We start from the raw sequence: 19,194 nt of genomic DNA on the forward strand, positions 1-19,194 counted from the left end.
GAGAGAAGTGCAAGTGGGGAGAGGGGCAGAAAGAGAGGGAGACAGAAGATCTAAAGCAGGCTCTGTGCTGATGGCAGAGAGCCCTATGTAGGGCTCGAACTCCGGAACCATGAGATCATGACCTGGGCTGAAATTAGACACTTAACCAACTGATCCACTCATGTGCCTTATTAAATTTTTAGATTCTAACATGAAGGTGTTTATATTAAAGCTCTTATTTCAGTTTCAAAAGGGACAAAATATGGATCAAAATAAATCATGTGTACATTTACCTTAATGTCATGAAATAGGGATTTTCCGTATCTCTCTTTGTATCGTTTCCTGATGGTCATCAGGTCTATTTCACTTCTGGCAATTAGAATCCTGATTACGGTTTTATTATGGAAACCAAAGTCCTAAAAGATAGAGAAAAGGAGGGAAAAAATTAGAAAATGGTAGAAGTTAATCTAATATAGACTCATCCTCTTTTCTGTGACTATTTATTCCTCCTGTGATCCTCGAACACTGGCATTGCGATCTGGGAAGTGCCCGAGTCATACTCCCAGTGTCCTCTGTGACTTCTCCCTCTCTCTTACTGTGTGTATACCGTGAAGCAGTCTACCCATTTGACTTCTTTCATTTGCTTTACTAATTTATTTTGTTGAAATATACTATTGGTTCCAGATGTACATCATAGTGATTCAGTATTTTATACATTACAAGATGATCCCCCAAATCTAATTTTTTACCATACAGTTTTTTGCCATATAGTTATTACAATATTACTGACTATATTCCCTATGCCGTATGTTACATCACCATGATTTATTTATCTTATACTGGAAGTTTGTGTCTCTTAATCCTCTTCAGCTATTTTGCCTATTCCCCCACCCCTCTCCTTCTGTGACCAAGTTTGTTTCCTGTACCTGTCTGTTTCTGTTTTGTTTATTCATTTGTCTTGTTTTTTAGATTCTACACATAAATGAAATAATATGGCATTTGTCTTTCTCTGTCTGACTTATTTAGCATAATACCCTCTAGGTCCACCCATGTTGTTGCAAATGGCAAGATTTCATTCTTTTTTATGGCCGAGTAATATTCCAGTGTGTGTATGTGTGTGTGTGTGTGTGTGTGTGTGTGTGACATTCTTTATTGATTGACACATAAGTTGTTTCTTGACTATTGTACATAATATTACAATGAATATAGGGGTGCATATATCTCTTCAAATTGGTGTTTTTGTTTTCTTTTGAATAAATACTAAGAAATGGAATCGCTAGATTGTATAGTAGTTCTATTTTTAATTTTTTGAGGAAACTCCATACTATTTTCCACATTGGCCGCACCAATATACATTCCTACCAACAGCGTATGAGGATTCGCTTTTCTTTACATCCTTGCCAATCACTTGTTATTTTTTGTCTTTTGACAGGTGTGAGGTGATATCTCCTTGTGATTTTGATTTGCATTTCCCTAATGATTAGTAATACTGAGCATCTTTTCATGTGCCTGGTGGCCATCTGTATGTTGCTTCCAATGGGACTTCTGGAGCTGGTGTGTGGGTGAGAGGCCCAAGGCATGCTGGGCAGCTCTAGCAGGCTGGGTAGAGCACCTGCACCCTGTTCATGTCTCTGTTGTCAAGGTGGAGGGGGAATATGAAACCTGGTGCTCGTTCACACCTCTGACCCTGGAGAGAGTTCGAGCAGTTCCTTGCCTATTTGGTGACTACTTTAAGGTTAATGAATGAATTTCCTTTACTTATAGTCTAGTTGCCCTTCAAACTGCTGTTTCTTCACTGTGCCGAGGGCAGGTCAGTCTGTGTATGGGCCCCTCAGTGATTTCACTTCCTACTAAGGTCCTTGTGTCAGGATTATTATGTTTCCAACTCTCCCATCTTTCTCTATGTTGTGAGAAACATTATCGTTTGTTGTGCAGAAGCTGTTCAGCTTTCAGTTCTTCAAGAGGAACTGCCCTCTGTGTAGGTGTAGATTTGGTGTGTTGGTGGGAGGAGGTGAGTTCAGGGTCTTCCTATATCACCATCTTGGGACCCCTTTCTATTTTGCTTCTTAAATGCCTTGTGATTTCTATTTCCATTGCCACTCCCTTGATGCTGGCCCTTATCATTTCACCCTGATTCTGCAATAGTTCCTTTCTTTAACAGCCAACTTTTACACTGTCTCCCTCACACTGCATTATGAAATGCAAATCTGATCATGTACTCTTTCTAGGTAAAAATTCTTCTAGGCCAGGGAGGCAGGTGGGTTTTGAATTCTGTTAGATGAACATTGGTATGTCTGAGTAAGATAGCAATTGCATTTTTATTTTATAGTCTATTATTAAAAATCATAAAAATAAAAATTCCAGATATTTGAAATATTTGCCGAATTTAACTCAAATACTGTAAAATACAAAAATCAACTTCTGTATACTAGCTCCAGAAGGAATATTGCTGGACAGACCAATTTCGATTTGTCTTTTCAAATGGAGTAATGGGGACATCCAGTGGCCAGTGAGCATAATTTTTTTGAGCATAATAAAATTTTTAATGTCTGAATGTCTTTGGGAATAGACCTGCCAAGCAAATTTTCATAATTTGATGTGATTCAATTAAGTGATTTTACCCAAGTTTCCATATTTCAGTTGTATATCATTCATTAGAGTGTACTGGAGAAAAATCTCTGTAGATGTTCTTTGATTAACAGTAGTATAAACAGCTTTGGCCAATATTTTGCATTCGAGGCTATCATATATCAACAACTCAATTATTCAAATATACAATCTTCTTCTTTACCTCCAAACCAGTTGTGAGTACACATATCTTTATTTTTGCATTGAAAGACACACAGAAGGAATAGGATTTTTATTCATTATTAGAACAAGTAGCCCTTTTCTTGGACAAATTTGGAATCAGAGTAATTGTGCTTCTTTTCCCATGGTCATTCACAAGTGAAACTTCTTTCTGGTTTTGGGGAAGGACACTGTTGAAATTGTTCAATAGCATTGCCCGATACATTATTTAATTTTTTAAAAATCAAATAAACTTTTCTGCTTGGAAATAGAATAAAATAAGGGAAGGCCGTGAACATTAATCTTCCTTCTGTGTTCTGAGGATACATAGGTTCTTGTACGTAAATAAAAAATACTCTTTACACAAGATGTATAATAGAAATATTCTTCAATATTATATTATCCCAACATGCTAGCTACTTTTAATGAACTTGTCTGTAAAAATTACTTTGGTGATAAAACACTATTAAAATTGTCGTATTACTGACTTAAAAAAATAATTTTCACTGAATTTTTGAAGCCATGATATATATGCAATGATTCGTATCAGAACTTTTCTTTTTCAAAATATGGGTCACACACGTTATGAATAAAGTGTGCATTGTCTCATGCATTTAAGTTTTTGTTTCTTTAAAAACAAATGCACCAAAAGATGTGTGATTGACTATCACACTAAACTATGAAAACTATTCTCATTTAATTATAAAATAGATTTAGAGTTTATTATTGTCTAGCCATCTCTTTTTAAGTGTTTTTTAAGATAGCACTTTATGTTTAAAAATAATTACTAACATTATTTTGTGTTTTCTTAAAACACTGAATTCTATTTTTGAACCTGTATGCAAATATATTCATTTCAAACAAGAAATGCTCAAGTGAAAAAATGTATTATACACCAGAATGAGACCCACCAAAGAAATAATGCTCTGCTTTCTATACAAATTGAGTTACCTGAGAAGTATGACTCCTTGGGGCCTATCTCCCCCATGTGCTTTAGTTAGTGATTTGAGAAGGTAAACATGATTTCTGGAGACATTTTTAAAAATATGTGGGTCATACTTACATGGATTGCATTATATAGCCTATAAGCAAAGTAGGCTGGTTTGTCTCGAACACATAGAACTAGAAAAAATCAGAGAGAAAAAAAGAAAGTTTGAGAGTGACAATATGTATTTTCTTCAGAATTTGGGAAACAATGAGAATACTTCTTTTTTTTTTTCTGTTAAAATCCTGGAAGAGTGATACTTTTTGAGTTCTCTGTGGGATCCCTCATTGTACATTGCAGTAAAATTTCCACATTTAGAATACCGGTAAAACCATAACACATAGAAATATATAAAGCAACAATATTATAATGATTCATTCAGATTTTCATTTAGTCTATCTCTACCTCTTGGAGATCTGTAGTTCCTTTGCATAGCCTAGAGAAGAAAAATGTGTGCTCTTATTTGAAGATTAAATAGATCACTATTACAGATTTTTATTATTGTATAATTCAATGTGCAGTTGGCTCATTTTCCCAAACACTATTTTTTTTAATGTTTATTTATTTGTTTTGAGAGAGAGAGAGAGAGAGAGAGAGAGAGAGAGAGAGAGAGGAGAGAGTGAGCAGGGGAGGGGCAGGGAGAGAGGGAGAGAGAGAATTCCAAGCAGGCTCTGCATTGTTAGCACAGAGCCTGATGCAGGGTTCAATCTCACGACCTTGAGATCATGATCTGCACTGAAATCAAGAGTGGGATGCTGAACCAACTGAGCTACCCAGGTGCCCCTTCCCAAACACTATTTTTAATCCTTGGTAGACCTGTGAGTAGGCCTGAAGTCTCTTAAAGAAAAACTGGATGGGCCATAAGGGACCTATACCAGTGTTAGGAGTCATCTAATCAAAGCATTATGGCATTAGAACCACCAAGAGCCTAGTGAACAATTGTCCTTGATAGAAGTCAGTTGATGATCATTGACAGTCAATAATGTCTATTTGAATAAGTGAATAAATTAATGAATAAGTAACATATGTGAGGCTTTAACTTTTAGGCAAAATAAGATAATCACAACAGTGTTTTCTCCATAATTCAAATGCTAATTTTAGGTTGTGAGACCATGTCTTCACCTTTTACCTTTATTTATAACTGTGAACCTCCTAGCACTCCTGAGTCACTGCTAGAATGTGGGCACTTTAAAGACAGGGGCTTTTGTTGTGGCTTTTGTTATTTCACTGTTCCATTTGCAGTGCCTAAATCAATGGCCAGAATGGTAGATAACTCAATAAATGTTTATTGAATAAATGAATGAATCAGTTACATTGTTTTCTGGTATTTCTCATGTCCAGTATTTCTTCTCACTCACTGCTGTGTTTGTGGTGTGGTCTACAGTGGAAAAAGAGCTATCCTGAAACTCAGATGACATGAAGTCCTAGTCATAACTTTGTTGCTCATTAGTTGGCAGACTTTGAGACCATACTAACGTCCTTGGGCCTTGTTTGTTACATGAATTGTAATAAGATACACGGTAATTAAATTATGTTGAGACTTAGCCAAAATAAAAGTACCCTATCCCCAGAAACACATACAAATATTCATATATTGTATACTATTTCACGGATTTCATAGAACCCACCAAATCTTTTCATGGAACCCTAGCTTCAAACTCCTTTCCAAACTAAGCTATACACATTCTGTTACCTGTCATCTTTAATGCCCATGAATATCTGTGCCGTTCTAGGAATGGAAAATCAGAATGTCCATTTATTCAACAAATACAAGTGATTACTTGATGTGTTCTTTATGAGGATATTTTACAAACACCCTCCATTTGTAGGTCCTGCAATGTGTGTTATCAAGTCACAGCACAGCACAAGGTACAACATGGGTAATTTAATAGTAGTTGTTAGGAACAGCTACTACTGTTTACCTCTCTGTGGGAAGATATCTTTTCTTTGGAAAGAGCTGGAGGTATGTCTCTCTCACAATAGCCTGAAGAAGTCACTACTAAGTAACAACTTGGTAAATCTTTTTTTTTTATGGTAGAACTTACCCCTAAAGCCAAAATATTAGAGACAGTGACAAAAAATTATTTTCCTCTTGGAAAAAAGAAAGCCATATTGCTAGGGTTTATCTGCTCCTTAAAAAGGGAATGGAAGTCAGTAATGAATTGAAAGGTGTGAGATCCCAATTACCTGAGAGAATATCTGAGAATTCGGTGTTTCCTAGTATGAAAGTTGAACCAGTTACTAGGGAAGGGTATTAGTTCATTAAGTTATCAACTTGCCATGTTAGTGCATTGCGTCAGTAGCTAATGTACCTTTCCAGTATAGAATTAACATCCTTACTAAATAATTAAATTCAGGGGAAAGTGACTCAATGAAGAGCATATTCATGCATCTTTAATTCAATCAGAGCTAATTAGCATTTATTCTGGGATAAAAGGTCTGCTGTACACCAAATAAATTATTACTTACCAATTGCAACTAGCAACTCTTGGAAGTATCCATCATAACATTCATTAATGGCATCTACTAGGTCTTGCCCAGAAATATTTTGAAATTCCTGGAAAACTTCAACAAATTGATAAAATTCAAAGGAGAGTTTATACATATTATAAATTTACAACATAAATATTGATTAGATTGCTATAAATAGTGAAAGTAAATAAAATATAAAGGTGCAGGTTGAGTAGGAGTAGGCTGTCTTTTACAAATTTTCAGAGTGTTTTATACAAGTAGAAACAAATTAATAAATAAAAGGAACAGAAAGGTATAGAAGTCAAATAAAGTGCCAGCTAATATTAATGCACCTTTAAGACCCATATGGCAGCTTTGCATAGATCATGACATTAATAATAATCTCCTTGACTTGTAATGGACTAAACTATGTTCACTATAGTCTCTTCAGGACAACACATAAAATGCCTAATAGGAAATAGCTAATATATTTGAGTAAATTCTCCATCAAAAACAGAGATTATTTTAAAAGATTCAGTACTTAAAGATTATATAATTCAGTTATTAGAAAAAATAAAATTATAGGAGAACTTAATTCCTTAGTAATGTAATTAGATGAGGCAATTCTGTATAAACATAATTCAAAATAAGCACTTTTGTCATAGCTATATGAAACATTTCCCTTTTCTTTCTGCCAGTTAACAACTTGCTTTTTATTACACAGTCAGTTAAGTAGCTGAAAAGGAACTTGATTAACAATTACCCAGCCATAGTTGTTGATAACTTTTGTTGCACAGGATCATTTGCAGCATGGTTTTGTGTTCCCCTGTCTTCTGTTGACAGGCTTCCCACAGGACCTGAAACATCATACAGCTAGGAAATAGCACCACAACCACCTCAGACATTTTAACAAAGGTTTTCCATAGTCATTTTGAGATCTGGTTCTAGTTACCATTGCATCCTGAGCAGCCATTGCAGGATCTGTGTATCCTTCTTCTCTGGTTCCCTGCAAAATAAATTTTCTTAATTAACGGTCCATATAGGATTATTAGGACAAAAATCTTTGATAATTCCTGAGAAAATTCTATCATTATTTGGAGTCTACATTTGTTGAACGCTATATGAAATATAGGTCTTTTTTTAAAAAAATGTGCCATTTGTAAATGTTTATTTATTTATTTTGAGGAGGGGTAGAGAGAGAGGGAGAGAAAATCCCAAGCAGGCTCCACACTGTCAGCACAGAGACCTACACAGGGCTTCATCTCATGAACCATGAGACCATGACCAGAGCTGAAATCAAGAGTTGGATGCTTAACTGACTGAGCCACTCAGGCACCCCTAAAAATGTAGGTTTCATTTTGTCTTTGCACTGGTGGTAATCTTTAAAAGATGTTAAAATGCTTTTCACTCTTCCAGCTCTCTGTGCAGAGTCTTCTTCCCATCAAACTGGGCATCCAAGGTCTGGCAGTGGGCAGTACAGGTGGATTTAACATTATTAGAGTGAAAGAATGAGTGAATATTCAGTCTCTGACCTGTAAAATAGGATATATATGACAATAAAATAATGATTAAATCCAAATTTTGTGTAGTAAGAATGTTTTGCAAATTTTTTTCATGCCCAGCACCACCACCCCTTTATGACCAAGGTGATTGAAGAGATGTCCATCACAAACAGGCAGGAAGGATGGCTAGCCAGTGCAGCAGCCTCTGGTTCCCAAGAATTATGATGGAAAGAAGGGAGAAAGAATTAGGAGAGATATGTTATGAGACAGTTCATTTAACCTTTCCCTTGGTTTGAGATCTGGAGGGAAGGCTTTCTTTTTCTTTTTCTTTTTTTTTTTTAATTAAATTTTTTTTTTCAACTATGCTGAGAGAACAGTGAAAATAGGGTGGCTTTTGCTCCTATCTTCTGTTTGAACTTTGGAAATGGCCACGTTGTAATGAACTCAGGGATATAACAAGATGGGGCAGAGGAAAATTGAAATACTACTCTCTTGAATTAATATCAATCCCTAAATAGGATTAATGGGCTACTTATCTGCTCCTGATGGAGAAAATTTCTCATCTGGATCAAATTTCTTACCTGTTCTTGATGGAGGAACTTGTATGCTAGTTGAGAACCTGGCTGTGGAGGCTGGCAGATACAGTTGTTTTATAACCATGACAGAGACAGATTGTTCTAGTAGCCAAGAGCTATAAGGTGGACTATACTGGTGGATTGTGTGGGACCTAGAATTTAGGGGGATTATTCAGCTCCAGTGAGAACAAAGATGAGGCTAAACCATCATAGAAGGTTACTTGGCTCTGATCAAACTGAGACAGAAAAAGGATCATAAATTGACCAGCTGCATGGTTTGGCAGCTAATATTGAGAAATGCTCGTATCCTGGACATCTACATCTCATAGGCTACATGTCCAAAGTTGCCCGGAACCACCATTCCATAGCCAAGATGAGCAAGGATGGAGGAAGTGTCTTCATGATCTGAGGACACTATCACTCTCATAATGATATCTCGTAAAACACACACACATGCTTCTCCACCAAATGCTCTCTTGGTGAGAAGGAGAAGGGACGGCCAGAAATCTGACAGTTGAGTATTTAACTTAATAACTGTGTAAATAATATTGAACATGGACTCACATTAACTGTTCAAAGTATTCTATGGATTAAATTTGCTATATTAATATAATTAAATATCAGGTTTCCTTGCTAACCAAAAGCTGGAGAAAGATCAATTTATTTGTAAATAAATACACTATACACTTTAGTGAGTCAATGTGTAACCCTGGAAAATTTAATATGTTTTATCACAACTTAGAAGTTGTATCAACTAGAATTATCCAGCTAAGGAAAAGTTGATACAAACTTATCATACACATTTCTTCTGCCTCATTTCATTTGCCTAAAACATTAGGTGACTAAGACTGCATATGTGTAACTCTTACTTAAAAAATCTGTGTATTATTGTTATTACTATTATTATTTTTAGAGAAAGAACGCAAGCAGGGGACAGGGGTAGAGGGAGAGAGAGAGAATTTTGGGATCCATTATGGGACTTGATCCCACGACCCTGGGATCATGACCTGAGCCCGAGTCACCCAAGCACCCCAAAAATCTGTGTATTTTTGTAAGCAAGTGTGTACATATGGGCAAGGAATATAAGACAATGCTTGAGTGCAAACATAATTTTATTAAGTGGTAGAATTATGGGAGTTATTTTGCCTTCATATTGCAGAAGTTTTAAGGTGCAGGGATCTTGGGGTTGTATAGTTTTGTCTCTTATCTTAAAGATAAAAAATAAATAGGCTTACAGATACTAAATGAATTCCTCAAGGTCTTATTATTAAGAAAAATATGATTATTTGATTTCAATGCCATTTCTGGCCTGAGATTTGGTTACTATACTCTTCCCTTAGCCGAAAGAACTCATTATTTTTAGATAATATCCTCTGGCCAGTCTCTTATGGCTTTAATTTACCCAAGCAATAAATGACTGAAAGCAATAAATGTGCTATATCTTCTATGAACATATGTTGTTTCTTTAGCAATATAAACTTATCATGGCAATTCATAGTCCTCATCTTATATGACCTATCAGTAGGATTTGATGCACTTGCTCTCTCTCCTTGCTATGCCTTCATCACTGGACTTGCAGGATCCTGCCCTCTCTTTTTCCTTCTGTTCTATTTCATTGGTTACTCCTTCTCAATCTTACATATTAATCCCCTTTTACTTTTCAGTCTCTTAATACTGGAAAGTTGTAGTACACAGTTTTTGGTCTTTGTCTGTGTCTATAATCCTTCCCTTGTTAATCTTAACCATTCATGTGGTTTGTATGCTATCTGCTTTGTAGTGATACCCAATTTTACATCTCTAGCTCAGATCTATCACCCAAATGTCAGATGCATATATTCTAAATGCCAAGTGAACATCTTCACTTGGTTTTCTAATATACATATTAGACTCAACATGTTCAAATCTATCTTCTGGTCTCCCTCTAACTCAAAGACCTCTTACATCCACAACCTTCCACATCTCATTTTATAAAACTCCATCATTCCTCTTGCTAAGACTAAAAAACTGAGCAATATTTTATTCCTTCTTTTTTTTAAAAGTTTATTTATTTTTGAGAGAGAGAAAGAGAGAGAGAGAAAACACAAGTGGGGGAGGCAGAGAGAGAGGGAGACACAGAGTCTGAATCAGGCTCCAGGCTCTGAGCTGTCATGCTGAGCCTGACATGGGGCTCAAACCCACAAACTCTGAGATCATGACCTGTGCTAAAGTTGGATGCTTAACCAACTGAGCCACCTAGGCACCCCTTATTCTTTCTGTTTTACTTTTAAATCCTCTACCCAATTCCTGAGGAAGTAATATGGACACTACCTTCAAAACACATGCAGAATCTGGGCACTTTTCATCACTGCCAGTGTTCTCCTATGAGTCCAAGTTAACATTATATCTTGACTTTGTTGATCATACAGTATCCTTACAGGCTTGTTTCTATCCTGTCTCCCTACTTTTTTTTCTCAACACAGCATCTAGTGTGAATATTTTAAAGCATAAGATCATAATATGCCTTTTCTCAAAACCCAGAAATGATTTACCTTTCCCCATTTCATTCAGAGCAAAAGCCAAAGTCCTTAGAGTGGCTACAGGTTTGACCTAATGTCATCACCTGTTACTTGTCTGACATTACCTACCACTACTATAGTACATTCCTTTGCTTGCTCAGATAGCACCAGCTGGCTCCTTGCTATTCTTTACAACCATCAGACATTCCCTTGCCTTAGAACTTTTCTCTTTTTCCCTTTGCCTGTATTGCCCTATTATAGCCATTCATTTGCTAACTCATTCTTTTCAAATGTTTGCTCATATCTCATCTTCTCGAGGACATTTACCCTGACCAACCTATATAATATTGCAGCCTACCTACTATGCCCAGCCCAACAGTTTCTATCCCCATTATCCTACTCTGTCATATCTTTCATCACTTTCTAACATTCTATATAATGTACCTGTTCATTATGTTCACTAGATTTCTCTTTAATTGTTCCTATTCTCCCACTACAATGTAAGCATCTTAAGGACTGATGTGGTCTTTGTCTCTATTGTTCATTGACAATTCCCAATTGTTTAGAACCATGCTTGGCACATTGTAGGTACTTGACAAATACTAACTGAATCAATACTAAATGAGTGGAGGAAAGATAAAGAAGTGGCTTTTAGATAGCAGAATTCAAAGATCAGTTATATTACTACAGCTTTGTAATATAACTTGAAGTCTGGAATTGTGATATCTCCACTTTTATTTTTCTTTTTCAAGATTGCTTTGACTATTCGGGGTCTTTCATGGTTGCATACAAATTTTAGGATTATTTATTCTAGCTTTGTGGAAAAGCTGTTGGTATTTTAATAGGTATTGAATTAAATCTGTAGACTGCTTTGGGTTGTATAGACATTTTAACAACATTTGTTCTTCCAACCCATAAGCATGCAACGTCTTTCCATTTGTTTGTGTCATCTTCAATTTCATCAATGTATTATACTTTTCAGAGTATAGGTCTTTCACCTCTTTGGTTAAATTTATTCCTAAGTGGTTTATTATTTTTGGTGTAGTTGTAAATAAGGTTATTTTCTTAATTTCTCTTTCTGATGTGTCATTGTTAGTTGTATGGAAATGCAACAGATTTCTGTAGATCAGTGGAACAGAATAGAAAGCCCAGAAATAAACCCACAATTATATTATAATATATCTAAAATATATTATTATAAATATATATTCCTGAGACAATGGAAAGAAAAACAAAACTAAAATATCAGGACTACATCAAAATAAAAAGCTTCTGCACAGCAAAGGAAATAACCACCACAACTAAAAGATCACCTACTGAATGGGAGAAGATATTTGCAAATGATATATCCAATAAATGGTTAGTATCCAAAATATGTAAAGAACTTAACACCAAAAAACACAAATAACCAAATTAAAAAATGGGCAGAAGACCTGCACAGACATTTCTCCAAAGAACAAATCCTGTTAGCCAATAGACAAATGAAAAGATGCTCACCATCACTGATCATCAGGGAAATACAAATCAAAACTACAATGAGATATCACCTCACACCAGTCAGAATGATTAAATTGAACAACACAAGAAACAACCAGTGTTGGTCAGGATGTGGAGAAAAAGGAAACCTTGTGCACTGTTTTTGGGAGTGCAAACGGGTGCAGCAACTGTGGAAGACGTAGTGGTTCCTCAAAAATTTAAAAATAGAGCTATCCTATGATCCAGTAATCACCTTACTGACAATTTACCCAAAGAATATGAAGACACTAATTCAAAGGGATATATGCACTCCTATGTTTACTGCAGCATTATCTACAATAGCCAAGATACAGAAGCAGCCCAAGCGTCCATCAATAGGTGAATGGATCCTGAAGGTGTGGTATATATATATATAATAGAATATTATCTAGGCATAAAAAAGAATGATATCTTACCATTTGCAACAACATGGATGGATCTAGGGAGTATTATGCTAAGGGAAATAAGCCAGTCAGAGAAAAACAAATACCATTATGATTTCACTCATATGTGGAATTTAAGAGACAAAACAAATGAACAAAAAAAATAAAGAGACAAACCAAAAAACAGTTACCAGAAGGTATGTTGGGGTAATGGGTGAATTAGGTGAAGGGATTACGAGGATACATATCTTGATGAGCACTGAGTCAACATATGAAATTGTTGAATCACCATATCGTTCAGCTGAAGCTAGCATAACACTGTGTGTTAACTACACTGGAATTAAAATAAAGAATAAAAAAAGGTCAGTTAGAAGATGTAGGAAGACTTTCCAGATCACTGAAGTTTTCTTAGTGATTTCCAATCAAACTATATAGCTAAGTAAACACCTACGCTTAAAAAGTTTGTGGTAAATATTTAAGAATTTTCTGCAGTTCTGGGTATATGAAATATTTTCTAAAACATAGGATTTTTGACATTAAACTTGAAATGGTGCTTGTCTCTTTACTTCTTTGTGCCATTAATTACCCAAAGCACTTTAAACAGACTGGTAGATTAAAAAAATGTGAATAAAGTAAGTTTGTGATTTAGTTTTTTCCACCAAGGCAGAGTCAAGCTGATTTCATCATGTAAAAAGCCTAAGACAGCAGCATGGTGTGTGTAATTGATGGAAATGTCAAAGAAATAGCATCAGTGAGTATAGAATTTGGGTTAGGGGCAAAGTAAAACTGTGAAAAGAAGAAATTAAGGGACTTAAAATCTAGCTGAAAATATTTGGACAAGGTAATTTGAATACGGATGATCACTGAAAACTCATGGCAATACATCCCCTGTGGTCGGTCTCACTGTACCAGTTTGAGAAACCATTGTAAGGAAAATCCGGACAGCCAAGCATCCAATTGGGTAGTTTCCATTCTTTCTGTGAAAACATATCATCTCCAGTGTGATTTGCACATGCTGATTAATTAATCTCCAAGTGATTATTTTTTTTTAAATTATTTGACAGATAATTAGATCTCCTGTAAATCTGGTTTAATAAAAGCATGCACGAAGTGTTGAAAGTCCATTTAATGATTGGCATTCGTTTTCAACAAGATGTTCTGGCTGAGTTGTTTCCTTATTAGAAATATCCCTTTTGGAAAATACTTTAAAGATTAAGTAAAAAATCTCTCCCAGAAAATATGACAATAATTTTCAACACTTTCATTTCATGAATACCTTAAGGCTCCTATGCTCCAATTCCCTCAATCTCTATTAATTCACAAAAAGAGGTGTGCTTAGTTTTCATGATGTTAAAAAGATGAAAGCCATGGACAGTCTTTAGTTTGATTCTGAAAATAAAAATGTAGAGGGAAGTAGTGGATGTAATTTCAACAATTGAAGAATTTTAAAGTACATGTATTGGGAGAGAATTAAAAGAAGAATGGGTTCACATTCCTTAAATTACAAAGTAAATCTCTCTAATCTGAATCTCAAGAAGGTTAAATAATAAATATAAGGACATAGAACTGATTTATGATAGAGCCAAGTGGAAAAGAAATATAGAGTGTTACACAGAGTATATCTATCTACCTATCTATCTATCATCTATCTATCGCCTATCATCTACCTATCATCTCTCTGTCATTTATATATACACCGAGAAAGGGAGATTGAGAAAGAGAAAGAGAAAGACAGAGACAGACCGACCGACAGACACACACACACACACACACACACACACACACACACACACAGTGAGAGAGAATAATGGTCCCAACTACAGGGTGAAAGATATTTGTTTACACTGAAACAGCCGTCAGTTTTCTGGTTGAAGCTCACCAGCTCTAAATTGCACAACTCTTTAGGAAGAAATTCCATTTCTTTTTTGTAAAATGTCCGGACAAATTCTCTCTGAAGTGGTGTACATCCCAGATAATGGTCAGAAGTGATAAACTTTTTCAGTTCCCTAATTCACTTTTTATCTTTTCCCAACCTTCTACATTTACTGATCCAAATGCTAAATCAGAAGCTCCCGACTGAACAGCCACTGATGTAGAAGTCAGGAGTCAGTGGAAAATCTTCAAAATATTTAAAAATCTAAGAGAAATTATATATTTTATTAAACAGTGTGAATTGCCATGAGACTTCTGGCCTTCAAAAAGGCTATTATTAAAGAAGATTGTACTAAGATATATCTTTATGTTTATTACTTCCATTTTCTACTGTAATGTAATGTAATTTTTATGAAATCCATATTATTTTATACCTATAAAGTCTGTTTTACATTTTAAGAGAAATGTACTGTGAAACCTTATAAGTATATAATCTTTAAGTAAACTATTTAATTTTCCTTGGCCTGTAAAATTTAAGTCTCTATTCACCCTCATTTTTTGATATTGTCTGTTGGAAGGAAAACCACTACACAGAAAAGCTATTTCAAAGTTAAACACACACACACACATAATTTCATGTTTAAACTCTGGAAAATGAAATTAGGAAGTAATACTTTATACTATAAAGTCATAATCCAAATTAGGTAAAATCCCATGGTGACATAAATCAGTGTGTTGTTTTAAAATATGTGTGTCTATGTAGATAATATTATTATACATACAAGTACACATACATATATACTTTATCAATAATAAAGCATTATTGTTTAATTTCAGGAAAAAGGAAGTGTGATTATGAATAAGATTGATTGCCCTATTACAATGAGAAAACACTGTTCACTGACTTTTTCCTCCATGACTTATTTTCTGTCATGCTAAATTTTCAGAATGGTGTGTTTTATTTTTTCCTGGAATATAAGAATCTTTGCTTTAAAAAAAATATACACTGCAATCTTGATTATGAGATGTCGGTACTTTTAAGTGGCTTACAGTTCAACCACTGAAGAGGTACAGAAATTTTAAGAGGTCATTTGCATTATCGGTCATTGACATTTTGTCAAACAGAAGTAGAACTGGAGTGGAGTCAGATGGGGTTGGAGTTAGGAGAAATTAGATTTAAACAAGGCGGGGATCGTGCACTTAGTCCTATTTCCATATTGGCCTTCTCATTCAGTATATGTGTAATGGTAATCTCTCTGAGCCTCAGTTTGCTCATCCCTGCAAGGAGGGGTTATAGCCATTGGGTTCCTTGGAAAGCTGACTCTGAGATGGAGATCAGCACATCTTGCTTGTTATGGAGTGTGCTTGGGAGCAACACTCATGGAAGGGAGAAGAAAGAAGCAGGATTCGGCAGCAGAAGCTCGACTGTGATATAGCTCTAATGGAATGCAAAGTTATCCTAATAAAATACATTTGTGTCTTACTAGAGAATGTATATTTTTCTTTAACAAGGTTTTTAAATTTTTTTAATGTTTTTTATTTATTTTTGAGAGAGACAGAGAGAGGGAGATTGGCAGGTGAGGGGAAGGGAGAGAGAGAGAGAGAGAGGGAGACATAGAATCTGAAGCAGGTTCTGGGCTCCAGGCTGTCAGTGCAGAGCCCAATGTGGGGCTCAAACTCAGAGACTGTGAGATCATGACCTGACCCGCAGTTGGACACTTAACCTACTGAGCTACCTAGGCACCCAAAGAATGTATATTTTTCTTTAATAAATTGAAATAAATTTCTATTTGGATGTTAAGAAAATAAGCTCTTGTTTGATATTAAGATGGAACTCATTGGTTTACAATGGAACTCTTGGCTTTCCTCTATTAGGGGCAATGGCTATGCCAATATGAATTTCTGCCTGGAAACTGTTGTTTTAATTTATATTTTGCAGCCTCACTAGTTGAAAGTTTAAACTGTTTTTTTTAACATTTATTTATTTTTGAGAGACAGAGAGAGACAGAGTATGAGCAGGGGAAGGCAGAGAGAGAGGGAGACACAGAATCCTAAGCAGGCTCCAGGCTCCGAGCTGTCAGCACAGAGCCTGACATGGGGCTTGAACCCACAGACCGTGAGATCATGACCTGAGCTGAAGTCAGATGCTTAACCGACTGAGCCCCCCAGGTGCCCCTCATTAGTTGAAAATTTAAAAAAATAATGATCCTTTTAAACTGAGAGAATGTTTTGTTTTGTTCTGTTTTTGTTCTTTAGGTGTTTAGTTTTTATTTAAATTCCAGTTAGTTAAGACACAGTGTAACATTAGCTTCAGGTGCAAAACACAACGATTTAATACCTACTTTTGACACCCATGGTCATCACAAGTGCCCTCCTTAATCCCCATCACCTATCCAACCCATCCCTCCACCCACCTCCCCTCTAGTAACTGTCAGGCAAACCAAGTTACAGACTTAAAAAATTTTTTTTAAGTTTGTTTGTTTATTTATTTATTTTTGAGAGAGAGACAGAGAGAGTGAAGGGGGAGGGGCAGAGAAAGAGAGGGAGAGAGAGAACCTCAAGCAGGCTCCACACCGTCAGCATGGAGCCTGAGGTGGGGCTCAAACTCACAAACCATGCGATCATGTCCTGAGGCAAATGAAGAGTCAGACGCTTAACTGACTGAGACACCCACGCGCCCCAAGTTACAGACTCTTAACTACAGAGAGAATGTTTTAATTAAAATTAGTCTTATGACATTTAAGAGTTAGGAAATATTCAATTGACATGCTGTCAACAGAGATCATTTTTTAAATTAATCATTATTATTAACACTTTTCCCCATAATGACTTCAACCTCTCTCACAGGTTAAAATAAGTTTATTTCTTCAACAGTTTACACAGAATTATATAGCTGAACTATGAAAAGACAAACTGTCACTATCCATTGATGTTATAATCCTAGAGATCTGAACCTCAAACCAGGACTTGATTAACTGAGGTTGGTGATACGGGTAGTTTTATGACTGTGCAGCAAAACCAAAGCAAATCCAAATCAAACCAAATGAAAACCAAATACAATGAAGCAAATTTGTGACTTTATCTTTAAAAATTGAAAATTTTAATTTAATTGAAAAGTCAGTGGATATGACTGGTACATACCACCTTTCTCATGTGAACAGTTTGAAGAAATCCAATCAGTCCAAAAGAGCCATCTCTCCTCATTTCGGGGCAGTTAATATCTGGCTTCCTCAGCAGTGTTTTCCTTTGGATTTTTTTATTCCTAATTCAAAACTGATAGTAACTTGGACACACACACCCACATAAAAGGACAAAAAAGAATTAAAATCCATGTTGCCTGGCAATGACTGGATAGTGTTCCTATCTAGTACTTTTATTCATTCTTTAATCCAATCATATAAAATGTGTGTGGAGTACAATATGAAGGTTTTAAACACAGTAAACACGTATTAGGGGAAACTACACCTCCTGTGTTTGATTGGATCTGTTAACCCACCCCAAATAAGGAAGACAGCAAAAGGACATAATAAGAAAGGAAGGAAAATGAAGTAATTTAAATTTGCACACTGCTATTGATATTTTAGAGGAAAAAGTTATTATTAATGGTCATTTCCTCACTTTAACTATTTTTGCATACAGACTAGTTCTAGACAGGGTAGAGATAATTCTTAATGCTTATCTTGGGTGATGTAATACAATACTTTAATTTCAGAAACAGAGACAAAGCTGTCCATTTTTTAAAAAACAAAGCTTTGTAGAAGTAAAAAAAAATAGGAATCTCTGTAAGGTAAATATTTGAATTTGTAATTTTTGGGGAAAAAAAGTCAGCATATGACTATGGGCCTATTTTCCTGAAGAGCTGGGGAATACTCTGTCTTTTTTTCCTAACCTGAAGTTTCCTTGTTTCCTTTAATTTTTTAAAACTTAGCTGGGACATCAAGAATTCTAACTGCTTTCTCTGTTGGAAGACGGCCAGTAAGACAATCTGAATAATAAAAGAGAGGGATTGTTGATAGCTTTTTTTTTTTTTGCCTAAATACATGTCCCTTGCCTCCTGCTGGGTTTTCTCATGGTTTCTTGTCTCACTTCAGTGTATATTCAGGGTACATCTGATTGATTTGATCAGTACAAACTCAATGAGAATGGAATTAAGAAATTAAAGAGATGATAAGAAGGGGAAACTAGTTTTTATTCTTAATAAGTTAGATTCTCTTAATTTAAGTCACAAGCGAGGCTCTCACTATGTTTCTTTCCATTTGTTGTGGTAAATTAGCATGACACGTGCAACTTAATTTTTTCCTACTTACGTGGAGATGATAATAGATAAAGTCTTCCCAGTCATCTCTCATTCTCCAGATATTTCCCTGTGGCTCTCTATTGCTTACAGGAACCTTGTCAACCTGGCAATGCCAGCCAGCAATTTAATCAGACAGTTTTTCCTATTTAGCAGGAGTCCTTCGAGTGAGCCAGCATGCTCAAGCAAGACGTTTCTACTTACCCTGAACCACCTCCTTCCTCTTCCCCAGGTGTGCAAATGATGTTCCTTTTCTAGAATTCTCATAGACCTATTGTATATTAAGCCTCATTTTTTACTGCAGCAAGCATTGAACTTTATTCACTCACTTTTAAAAGAATTTGTTCTTTGTAGCA

The 19,194-nt window shown here is 35.6% G+C and overlaps 1 protein-coding gene across 1 annotated transcript in view; it reads right to left on the reverse strand.

Moving 5' to 3' along the window:
* Window positions 1-19,194, reverse strand: part of ANXA10 (annexin A10) — a 98,463-nt gene that overhangs the window by 2,268 nt on the left and 77,001 nt on the right. Inside the window, exons 7-11 of the mRNA XM_011281585.4 lie at window positions 7,155-7,208; window positions 6,966-7,059; window positions 6,221-6,316; window positions 3,830-3,888; window positions 273-395 (exon numbers count right to left, since the gene is read on the reverse strand). Of these exons, the coding sequence (XP_011279887.2) occupies window positions 273-395; window positions 3,830-3,888; window positions 6,221-6,316; window positions 6,966-7,059; window positions 7,155-7,208 (426 nt within the window). The remainder of the gene's footprint in view (window positions 1-272; window positions 396-3,829; window positions 3,889-6,220; window positions 6,317-6,965; window positions 7,060-7,154; window positions 7,209-19,194) is intronic.

The sequence above is a fragment of the Felis catus genome, chromosome B1 (assembly GCF_018350175.1).
Source record: "Felis catus isolate Fca126 chromosome B1, F.catus_Fca126_mat1.0, whole genome shotgun sequence".
Taxonomy (NCBI): Eukaryota; Metazoa; Chordata; class Mammalia; order Carnivora; family Felidae; genus Felis; species Felis catus.